This window comes from Meles meles, chromosome 1 (genome assembly GCF_922984935.1).
Source record: "Meles meles chromosome 1, mMelMel3.1 paternal haplotype, whole genome shotgun sequence".
Classification (NCBI taxonomy): domain Eukaryota; kingdom Metazoa; phylum Chordata; class Mammalia; order Carnivora; family Mustelidae; genus Meles; species Meles meles.
Window position 1 is genome coordinate 137,164,685 of NC_060066.1, and position 12,587 is coordinate 137,177,271.

Here is a 12,587-nt window from a genome sequence, read left to right on the forward strand (position 1 = left end):
TTATTTGACAGAGGCAGAGAGAGAGGGAGAAGTAAGCCTTCCGGTGAGCAGGGAGCCCAATGTGGGACTTGACCCCAGGACCCTGGGATCATGACCTGAGCTGAAGGCAGCCGCTTAACCAACTGAGCCACCCAGGCGCCCAAAAGTATTCCCTTTTATAAAGAAATTGTCAGCATACTTATAGATGAAATCACATTGGCCAATAGGTTGGTAATTATTAAAGTTGAATAATAAATATAGGAGGATTTATACCATTCTTTCAAAATTTTCCATAATAAAAATTAAAAAATAATCTATTTCTTATCAAAAATATCAGGGGGACACCTGGGTGGCTCAATGGGTTCGGCTTCTGCCTTCAGCTCAGGTCATGATCTTAGGGTCCTGGGATTAAGTCCTGCATCAGGCTCCCTGCTCAGCAGGGAGTCTGCTTCTCCCTCTCCCTCTGCCTGCCACTCCCTGTGCTTGTGCTCTCTCTTTCTCTCATAAAAATAAAAAAATAAAATCTTTGAAAAAAATATTAGGACTTTTGCAATTATTATTGACTTTTCTGACAATTCTGAAACCTGTAATTTTTTTTTTTTTTTTTTTTTTTTTTTTTTTTTTTTTTTTTTAAAGATTTTTTTAATTTATTTATTTGACAGAGAGAGATCACAAGTAGATAGAGAGGCAGGCAGAGAGAGAGAGAGAGAGAGGGAAGCAGGCTCCCTGCTGAGCAGAGAGCCCGATGCGGGACTCGATCCCAGGACCCCGAGATCATGACCTGAGCCAAAGGCAGTGGCTTAACCCACTGAGCCACCCAGGCGCCCGAAACCTGTAATTTTTAAAATGCTGTTAAAAATTATTAATCCTGGGGCGCCTGTGTGGCTCAGTGGTTTAAGTCTCTGCCTTCGGCTCAGGTCATGATCTCAGGGTCCTGGGATCGAGCCCCGCATCGGGCTCTCTGCTCAGTGGGGAGCCTGTTTCTCCCTCTCTTTCTGCCTGCCTCTCTGCCTACTTGTGACCTCTCTCTCTGTCAAATAAATAAATAAAATATTAAAAAAAAATTATTAATCCTTTTTACTAACTTTGTTACTTTAATGATTTATTCCTTCATTTTTATATTCAAACAACATACATGCTTTAAAAATAAATCTTTGTCGGGGTGCCTGGGTGGCTCAGGAGGTTAGGTTTCTGCCTTCGGCTCAGGTCATGATCTCAGGGTCCTGGGATTGAGCCCTGCATCGGGCTCTCTGCTCAGCAGGGAGCCTGCTTCCCCCCCTCTCTCTGCCTGCCTCTCTGCCTACTTGTGATCTCTGTCTCTCTGTCAAATAAATAAAATAAAATATTAAAGAAAAAAAATAAAAATAAATCTTTGTCAAGTACCAAAGAGGATAAAAACATATTATAAATTTTTATATTATACATATAAAACAGTATCAAATATTAAATAGCAACATTAAAACCTATTTTTACAATTCATTTTATGTACTACCTGCTTATAAATAATTTCAGAGGGCTTAAAAAACTTAAAGTAAAAAAATGAATAATAAGAAATAAAAGTAGAATAGAGATTACATAATAAAAATGCAAAGAATACTTGCTGGTAAACACTCTAGCTGGACTTACTGATGGTCACTTCTCTGAGTAGCTAATATTTACTTATTAAATAATTATGTTGAATCCAACAGCATTCCATTTGTCTTTAAAGACCAAGGACTGAAATCTCTTAGCCTGTTAACTGGATTCAGCTTGCAAATATGTTTTGTTTGACAGACACAATGTTTTCAAAGAGATCTGAATCTAAACACATTTAAGAAAGACATAGTGACCAGTGACTACAAGCCTTACCAATTTCTCACAAATATGGTAGTTCCAAACTCCTTTGAAAGGAGTAGTTGTGAATGTAGTTGTAATCCTTTTCATATAGAAAAATGCTTTATTAGAACTCTATAAGTAATTTATTTAGTTCTAATACATACATTTTAGATATTGTTAGATACAGTTTTTAAAAAGACAAGAAATGCTATTCTAATTGATAACACTGTTCATTTCTATAAAGGCTCAGGACATACTAGGTAGATAAAAAGTATCAGGTTCTAATTTTGCCTCTCTGACTTACTATCAGAACAAATGTTGGAAATTGCAAAGCATTGTAGATTCATAGCACATGAAACTACTTATATTGTTTACTAAATATTTCCAGTTAGTTTTGGCAAGTGCTATTTATAACTGATGATGATGATGATAAGCCAGCCTCTGGCCTAAGTACTTTAACTATATTCATTGAATCCATTTAATTCATTTAATCCAGTTCTATGAGGTATATATGATTATTTTGCCCATTTTAGACAGAGATGTTAATTGCTCGAGGTCACATAAGTGCCAGGTGATAAGCTGAGATTTGGAACCAAACTACCTACCTCAAGACTTTAAGCTCTTAACCCCACAGTGCATGAACTCACTGGATATGAAGTGGAATTATATTAAGCTACCAGAAATGAAGACCAAAATGAGTTATTCTATAATGAACATTTAGAAGCTAGACTTATAGTTTTGCTCAGATAGTTCAATCCACTTCTGTAGCAGGGAGTTCTGGAACAAATTACATTTTTCTTTACCTCCAGATGATAAGCTTCTTTGAGAGATTCTACTTCTGCTGACAATTTCTTGATTTCTGCTTGCATTCTTGCTTCTAAATGAGCTTCACGTACTTGAGAAGCCCCCAATTCTTCAGCTAAATGGTGTCCATGAGCTTCCTTAAAAATGACACATTAAGGAAAGTTTATTTGGTTATTATAGCTAAAGCAATCATGTGGATTTATGGAAGAATTTTAATCTTTTATAATACTATATAAGTGCCCATACACAAAGTTAGTTTATTAAATGGTATACCTTAAAATCTAGACACTTAAGAGACTACAAATGGGACTGTATTAGTACAGTTTATCATAATGTAATAGTTCACTAACCAATGCATTCTGTAAAACAAACTAATAACCACAGCATGTTGAACTTCAGTAGATAAGTCTACTGTAAGGTTTGCCTGTGCATTTTGTTCACCAAATGCACTGTTTGCTTATCAAGAGTCAGTTGTGGGGCGCCTGCGTGGCTCAATCAGTTAAGCATCTGCCTTTGACTCAGGCTGCGATCCTAGGGTCCTGGGATTGAGCTCTGCATGGCCAGGCTTCCCACTCAGCAGGGAGTCTGCTTCCCACTGTGCCCTTCCCACCATTAATGAGTGTGTGTGTACTCACACTCTCTCTCTCTCTCTCAAATATATAAATAAAAATCTTTAAAAAGAAAAAGAGTCAGTTGTGTTTATCCAAACCTATTTATGCTAGTTGTTCTTGTTATTATAATTATGCAATTCTAATATACATTATATATGAACATTGAGGAAATATACATGCAAAAAGAAAGTTTTTATATGAAAATTTAGTTATATGCCTTGAGACAGCTTACTGAATGAGTCAAACATTTTTTACTCAATTAGAAGCAATCAAAATAGTTGTAAAATATTGTGGGAAACCCCATGTAAAATATAAGAGATGTTATACTCTGATTTAAAAATGTCTTTTAGGGGCGACTGGGTGGCTCAGTCGTTAAGCATCTGCCTTTAGCTCGGGTCATGATCCCGGGGTCCTGGGATCGAGCCCCATATTGGGCTCCCTGCTCCACGGGAGGCCTGCTTCTCCCTCTCCTACTCCCTCTGCTGTGTTCCCTCTCTCACTATGTCTCTGCCAAATAAATAAATAAAATCTTTAAAAAAATAAAAAATTTTTAAAAATGTCTTTTAATTTTTACTCTAAAGAAACCAGAATTGCAATAGATGAGGGACTAGGAGTATGGTTAATGCAAAAAGATTAGGTGGAATTCTAATCAAAGACCCTATCCACCCACACACACACAAAACAAGATTTGGTCCTAAATTCAAAGATTTAAACATGAATACATATTTAGAGTTTTGAGCTGAAATATTTTATTTTAAACTATCATTTTAACAAATCAAAACTACAATGAGATACTACCTCAAAATGGCCAAAAATAACATAAGAAACAAGGATCCAGAGGAAGATGTTGGTGAGGATGCAGAGAAAGGGGAATCCTCTTACATTATTGGTGGGAATGCAAACTGGTGCAGCCACTCTGGAAAGCTGTGTGGAGGTTCCTCAAAAAGGTAAAAACAGAACTACCTGAGGATCCAGCAATGCACTACTTGATATTTACCCAAAGGATACAAAAATACTAATTCAAAGGGATACATGCACCCTGATGTTTATATCAGTATTATCTGCAATAGCCAAATTATGGAAAGAGCCCAAATGTCCATCAACTGATAATGGATAAAGATGTAGTATATAGATACAAAGGAATATTATGCAGCCATAAAAAGAATCAAATCTTGCCATTTGCAATGATGTGGATAGAGCTAGAGAGAACTATGCTACGTGAAATAAGACAGAGAAAGACAAATACCATATGATTTCACTTATGTGTACTTTAAGAAACAAAATAAACAAACCTGGGTTGTGGGGAAAGAGAGGAAACCCAAGAAACAGAAGCTTATCTATAGACCACTGATGGTTACCAGAGAAGGGGTAGATGGAAAGATGGGGTAAAGAGGTGGTGGGGATTAAGGAGGGCACTTGTGATGAGCACTGGGTGTTGTATATAAGTGCTGAATCACTAAATTCTGTATCTGAAACTAGCTTGAATTTAAATGAAACTTAGAAAATTTAAAAAAGCTACTCCCCCCCCCATTTTTAATTTAAGTTCAATTAATTGACATATAATGTATTACTGGTTTCAGAGGTAGAGGTCAGTGATTCATCAGTCTTATGTAATACCCAGTGCTCATTACATCATATGCCTTCCCTAACGTCTATCACCCAGTTACCCCATCTCCTCACCTCTACCCCCCTTCAGCAATCCTCAGTTTGTTTTCTATGATAGTCTTTTATGGTTTGTCTCCCTTTCTGGTTTCTTCTTGTTTTATTTTTTCCTCTATTCTGCTATGATCCACTGTTTTATTTCTTAAATTCCACTTATCAGTGAGATCATAGGGTAATTGTCTTTCTCTGATTCACTTATTTCACTTAGCATAATACCCTGTAGTTCATCCATATTGTTGCAAATGGCAAGATTTCATTTTTTTTGATGCTGAGTAGTATTCCACTGTATATAAAGACATCTTCTTCATCCATTCATCTGTTGATGAACATCTGGGCTCTTTCCATAGTTTGGAAATTGTAGACATTGCTGCTATAAACACTGGGGTGCAGGTGCCCCTCTGGATCACTACATTTGTATCTTTGGGGTAAATACTCAGTAATGTAATTGACGGGTCATAGGGTAGCTCTATTTTCAAATTTTTGAGGTATCTTCATACTGTTTTCCAGAGTGGCTGCACCAGTTCACATTCCCACCAACCGTGTATGAGGAAGGTTCCCCCGCCAATATCTGTCATTTCCTGACTTGTTAAATTTAGCCATTCTGACTGGTATGATGTGGTATCTCATTATGGTTTTGATTTGTATATCCCTGATGCTGAGTGCTGTTGAGCGTTTTCATGTTAAACTGTCACTTTAAATAATTCCTCTTTCACTTTTTTGATTAATTGATCTTATTGTATCCACAGAAAATCTATTATACTATACTTAAATACTACTGATAAGGACAGAGATGAGATAAAAATAGACAGCTTCCTAGGAGCTTTTCCTAGGAGACTTGCAAATGCCCAACATATTCTAATAAAAATTCCTTATACATTCTTTTTTAAAAAAATATTTATTAGAAAAAAATATTTATTAGAAAGAGTGCACAAGCATGAGTGGGGGGAGGGGCAGAGGCAGAGAGAGAAGATGACTCCCCACTCAGCAGGGAGCCCAACACAGGACCTCATCCCAAGACCCCATCCCAAGACCCTGGGATCACAATCTGAGCCCAGGGCAGATACTTAACCAACTGAGCCACCCAGGCACACCCCCTTATATATTCTTTATTTGTCTAACCAACCAGATATGTGAATAAAAGCACTGAACTTACCAAAATTAAATGTAAAGGTACTTTAATGCAATTCCTATACTGTATTAGTAACCATAATAAAAAGCAGAGGACTCACAGGCACTTTTATGAAATACCAATAAATACATTTTTCTAGAAGTCTAAGTAATTAACCCAAGCATATCAATCTAAGTATTTTTAAGCAAAGTTGTTAACCTTCTACCAAATCCTGGGGAAATACAATTTATATTATTGTTCTTGTTATTAAAAGTACTTTCTCTCAGTAAGGGCTCTGGACTACAGGTTTCATAGCAGTTATAAACTTAGACTGTCAGTTTCACTTAGTAGCTACAAATGTAAACATTTTACTCAAGGAAGATTAGCTTTGTTTTTTCCTTCCAAATGATAGCTTAACTCACTTGAAAATCCAAAAGTACTCTGTAACTCAATTTATTGAAAACTAATGAGTTTGGCCAAAACTCAGTTCCAAAGGTCTTCTTATTTATATTACTAGGGTACACTAAATATAACACTTTCTTCTTAAAACTTTAGTAAAATATACATAACATAAAATTTACCACTTTAACCAGTTCTAAGTGTAAAATTCAGTGGCATGAAGTACATTAGTGTGTATAAAAGTTAATATATAATCTAAAAAAGTAAATGCTAAAATTTAAAAATGGTTTTTAGTAAGGTAAAATTATTTAAAATAGGGATTACTTTTTCCTTAGAAAGTTGCTTTATTTCCTCCAGTTCACTTGAGAGCCTTTCTACCTCCCTCTGTGCTTGGACTTGTTGACGACGAGCCTCCAACAGTTCTGCATGGGAGTTCTGCATCTGCTCCCGAGTTAGCCTCAATTCTTGCTCCATATCTATGGCCTCCTTATACTGAGTTGCAATGTACTGTTCCTGTTCTTTCATAACCTAAAAAATACAAGGTATTTGTAGGTTTCAAAATGAAATTATATAGATTAACCTATTTCTTATTTTGATTTTTCTTTTTTTTTTTTTTTTTTTTTTCTCATTTTATTTTTTTCAGCGTAACAGTATTCATTCTTTTTGCACAACACCCAGTGCTCCATGCAAAACGTGCCCTCTCCATTACCCACCACCTGTTCCCCCAACCTCCCACCCCTGACCCTTCAAAACCCTCAGGTTGCCCCAACTTCCCACCCCTGACCCTTCAAAACCCTCAGGTTGTTTTTCAGAGTCCATAGTCTCTTATGGTTCGCTTCCCCTCCCCAATGTCCATAGCCCGCTCCCCCTCCCCCAATCCCACCTCCCCGCAGCAACCCCCAGTTTGTTTTGTGAGATTAAGAGTCATTTATGGTTTGTCTCCCTCCCAATCCCATCTTGTTTCATTTATTCTTCTCCTATCTCCTACCCCCCCATATTGCTTCTCCATGTCCTCATATCAGGGAGATCATATGATAGTTGTCTTTCTCCGATTGACTTTTAATAAGTGATTTCCCCCAACCCAACTCAGTCTCTATAAACTTTAACACACAAGGGGTGCCTGGGTGAGGTCACAATCCCTGAGTCCTGGGTTGAACCCTCCATCAGGATCCCGGTGGGAACCTGCTTCTCCTTCTCCTCCCTGCTTGTGCTCTTTCTCACTATCTCTGTCACTATCTGTCTTTTTCTCAAATAAATAAAACCTTTAAAAAAAATTTAGGGGCGCCTGGGTGGCTCAGTAGGTTAAAGCCTCTGCCTTCGGCTCAGGTCATGATCCCAGGGTCCTGGGATCGAGCCCCACATCAGGCTCTCTGCTCCGCGGGGAGCCTTCTTCCTCCTCTCTCTCTGTCTGCCTCTCTGCCTAGTTGTGATTTCTCTCTGTCAAATAAATAAAATATTAAAAAAAAAAGTTTAACATACAACATCATCCACTGTGAAACTGATACTCACAAAATGTTTTTTCTTTTTTTAATTTTTAATTTTTTAATTAACATATAATGTATTATTAGCACCAGGGGTACAAGTCTGTGAATGACCAATTTTTTTTTTCCTTTTTAATGATAAGAAAATGTACCGTAATTAATCTGGGACTAACTGTATTTTGCTGACTAATATGCAAGCTGTATAATCCTTTATCATTATGACTATAACATGGCAGAATACATAATAATATAAAGAGACAAAAGAAGCTAATATCTGATTATCCATTTCACAGATGGAGAATACATTGGCATGGATAACCAAAAGCCACCATTAATCCACATGTTTGGGATAAGGGCATGACCTATTCTCTGTAAAAGTAAAATTTGCCACTGGGACTGCTACTCCTTCTGAAACATTTCTGCATTATTACTCAGTTAAATCCCTAGTAAAGTATTGTTTTCTTAGAGAAAAAAATATCAGTGAAAAGTAAGTTAGTTCTAAATTAGCTTGGTGAGGAAGATTAGAAGGTAGGTAATTGACTTTAGGGCTGATAGGAAGGAAAGAAATGAATACAAATCATTAGGACCCTGACGTCTGGAATGGGGACCTTGGGTCCAACTGTATTACATATCAGTATAAATCTCATGCTAATATTTTTAATCAGCCTTTGTTAGGGAACATGAAATGAGTGGACCAATAATGATTTTCTTTTCCCTGGGGCCCAAACTTGCTCTCACAGGTTCTGCTTAATTTATGTATAAATTCAATGAATATTTATTCATGCTTACTATGTGATATGTGCTGTTTTAGGTACTGAGGACTTAAGAGTGAACAAAGGGGACAAAGTAGCTACCTTTATGGATTTTATATCCTACTGAAGCAGACAGACAATAAAGAGCTATATGTGAAGTTTTAAAGATGAGTATAAAGAGGTATATGTGAAGTTTTAGAGTTGAGTATAGTATTTAAAAACAAGAAAGTTACATATATGAGAGCTCTCAGAAGCAAATTTACTTTTTTAAAAAGGCAAGTGGGTAGAATGGGTTCACCAGTCAACACACATGTAAACTGATAATACAAAGACATCAAATTTCATCTGGCAACTAACTCAATGTACTTGGTTTCAATATTGTACAATTAGTATCTGTTCATTCATTCTCTGGAGGGAGTTCCTCAAGACAAATGAGTATATCTTATTAATATCTGTATCTCCAGCTCTGTTTCATAGAAGGCTCTCAATATTTGTTGACCAAGTAAGCACATATTGTGGGTTTACTATGTGACAGATACCATGCCAATGCCTGTAGGCAATATAAAGATAAGATGATGCCCTTCCCTATAATTGGAATATCAGAATAAAATATTTAGAAAGGTCAAAGAAACCCAATAATTATCTGACACAAATAATTAGCCTAAAAATACTTAGGGCACAGTTTCCGTATTTTAAAACTAACTAGCTTAAAACAAAGATTATGCCACAAATATTATTCTGTTCCTTAGAAAATAATTTGCTTACACTTTCCATTTCTTTCATCTTTTGTTGTGTTCGTTCATTTTCTTTTTTCAGTTGACTTATCTCCTGTTCATTTTGTAGCGTTATAAACTCTTTTTCTCGAAGCTGTTCTTTGGAATTTTGCAATTTTTCATTCAAACTCTCTATCTGAATTTTAAACAGAGCAATATTAATGTAACTAAGGAAAAACAGTTCTTTAATCATAACTGCAGTCCAAATTTATATACAACAGCAAAATATAAAAATGTATTTTTCTTAAGACCACCATAACTCAGACATTAACATCAGAATTCTTATGCTTAATAAGATGCTTATTATATATACCTAAAATATACTATAAGAAATCAAGTCTCAATCACGTTTGTATAAGGATAATTACAGTACATTAAAACAGATGTTACACCTCACAAATAGTTTTATAGGTAATATGTGCAAGAGGTGAAAAATACAGTTAGTGAAAACAAAGTCCTCTTCCCACTGTGTTCCTTCCTTAGAGGCAACCACAGTTAAGAGAATTACAAATCCTTCCAGAGATGTTTTATACATATTCAAACATGCACACGATGATGATAAACATGTGGACACACTGAGACAAGAAAAACTACATTCAAAGTAACATTAAGAGGGTAATCATTAGGGGGTAAGGAGTGAGGAAAATGAGGAAATGTTGGTCAAAACATATAAGGTTTTTGTTATATAGGATGAGTAAATTCTGGAAATCTAATGTACAGTGTATGGTTATAATTAGTAATACTGTGTTGTATACTTGAAATCTTCTGAGAGAACAGACCTTAAACATTCTCAGCAAAAATAAATAATTAAAATAACTGAGGTGATGGATATGTTACTTAGCTTAATTGTGTTAATTACTTCACAGTGTATATCAAAACGTTGTATACCTCAATATGCAATTTCTGTCATTTATATGTTATTCAATAAAACTGGGGGAAAATTAAGAGGAGAAAAGTATATTTAAAGTAGCATGTACAAGGTGTTTAAAATTATGTAGTATTTTTATTATATGTGTTCTATAAAAAAGCCATATTATGTAAATAATAAGTAGATGCTTACAGTTAAGGAGTTATTTTTAAAAACAATATAAAGTATGTAATTTTAAATAATTTACCTGTTTGTTGCATTCTTTAAGTTCCAATTCTGATTTCTGCAGAGTACCTTCTAATTTAATTATTTTTTGTTCCATTTCTCCCCTGTGTTCACGAATAGTCATATCCAAATGTGTAACCTAAATACCAAAGTAACATTAAACTATTACTCAACTTAATTCTAATGTTAAAAATTGTGTTCTTGGAATGTGTTTTAAAATTGTTTACAGTAGATATAACTGAAACATAAACTCATCTCAGCTTATTTTACAAAATGAGAAAAAATATTCATTGCCTATTAATACTGAATCTTAAGCCTCATATATATTATAGAAACTTGAAGAAAAGATGCAACTATGTTCGTAAATATCAAATAAATGATTTAGACTTCATTTCATGCTAAATAAAAGCTGATAAACACAATGCAACATAATAAAAATTTTGGAATGCAGCAAAAGCAGTGTTTGGAGGAAAATGTACAGCACTAAATGTAAATATTAGAAAAGAAGAAAGATCTGAAATCAATCACTTAAGCTTCCACTTTGGTAAACTAGAGAAAGAAGAAGAAATTAAATCCAAAGTAAGCAGAAGAAAATAAATAAAAATTAAAGCAGAAATCAGTAAAATTAAAATTAGGAAATTTAAAAAATTAGGAAATCAACAGAGAAAACCAACAAAATCAAAAGCTGATTCTTGAAAAGATCAATAAAATCAGTATGCCTCTAGCCAGACTAAGAAAAAAAGAGAGAGGACACAAATTACTAATACAGGAAATGAAAGAGAAGACATTACTATAACTCTCAAAGATGTTAAAAGGATAATAAGGAATACTATAACAACTCTCTGACCACAAATTTAATAAAACTGATGAAACAGACCAATTACTTACAAGACAGAATCTTCCAAAACTCACACAGGAAAAGACAATCTAAATAAGCTTATATCTATTAAAGGAATTAATAATACTTTTCCAAAGAGAAAGCAGGAGGTCCAGATGGGCTCTCTGGTAAATGCAACCAAATATCTAAGAAAGAAATTATACCAATTCTTGCAATCCGATTCCGAAGACAGAGCAGAGGAAATACTTTCTAATTCACTCTATGAGGCCAGTACTAACCTAATACCAAAACCATTTCAACACACATTCACGATAAAAACTCTCAGTAAACAAGGAATAGGGGGGAACTTGCTCAACTTAATAAAGAATATCTATAGAAAAACAATAGCTAGTATCATACTTAATGGTGAGAAACTCAAAATGTTCCCACTATGATCAGATACAAGGCAAGGATACTCTCTCTCTTACTGCTGCTTTTCAACACTGTTCTAGCAGTCCTCTCTAAAGCAGTAAGACAAGAAAAAGAGGAGCGCCTGGGTGGCTCAGTGGGTTAAAGCCTCTGCCTTCGGCTCAGGTCATGATTTCAGAGTCCTGGGATCGAGCCCTGCATCGGGGTCTCCACTCAGCGGGGAGCCTGCTTCCCTTCCTCTCTCTCTCTGCCTGCCTCTCTGCCTGCTTGTGATCTCTGTCAAATAAAAAAGTCTTAAAAAAAAAAAAAAAAGAAAAAATAAAAGATATACATCTTAGGAAGGAATACAAAACTATATTTGTTTATAGATAACATAATCATCTAGGTGGAAAATAATAATTCCTAGAACAATAACTGCAGGATACAAGAAGTATACAAAATTCAGTCACTTTCTTATATACCAGCAATAAATAAGAGGAATTTGAAATTAAAAACATAATATGATTTACATTAGCACCCTCAAAAACACTTAGGTATAAACCTAGCTAAATATAAACAAGATCTATAAAGAGAAACTACAAAACTCCAGTGAAAGAAATCAAAGAATTAAATAAATCGAGAGAGAGTCCATGTTTATGGATAGGAAGACTCAATATTGTCAAGAGTCAAGATGTCAGTTAGTTAGTTGCAACTAAATCTACACATTCAAGGCAATTCAATCAAAATTCCAAGAAGTTAATTTGTGGATATTGACAAACTGATTCTAAAGCTTACATGGAGAGGCAAAACACTGGATATTAAAGAAGAACAAAGTTGGAAGAGTGACATTACCTGACTTAAAGACACTAAAGAGCTACAGTAAAC

The 12,587-nt window shown here is 35.1% G+C and overlaps 1 protein-coding gene across 9 annotated transcripts in view; it reads right to left on the bottom strand.

Moving 5' to 3' along the window:
• Nucleotides 1-12,587, bottom strand: part of CCDC18 (coiled-coil domain containing 18) — a 106,932-nt gene that overhangs the window by 21,377 nt on the left and 72,968 nt on the right. For all 9 annotated transcript variants that reach the window (XM_046009222.1, XM_046009215.1, XM_046009247.1 and 6 more), the window contains 4 exons: nt 10,500-10,616; nt 9,377-9,520; nt 6,703-6,906; nt 2,598-2,735 (listed from right to left, as the gene is read on the bottom strand). In XM_046009222.1, the coding sequence (XP_045865178.1) occupies nt 2,598-2,735; nt 6,703-6,906; nt 9,377-9,520; nt 10,500-10,616 (603 nt within the window). The remainder of the gene's footprint in view (nt 1-2,597; nt 2,736-6,702; nt 6,907-9,376; nt 9,521-10,499; nt 10,617-12,587) is intronic.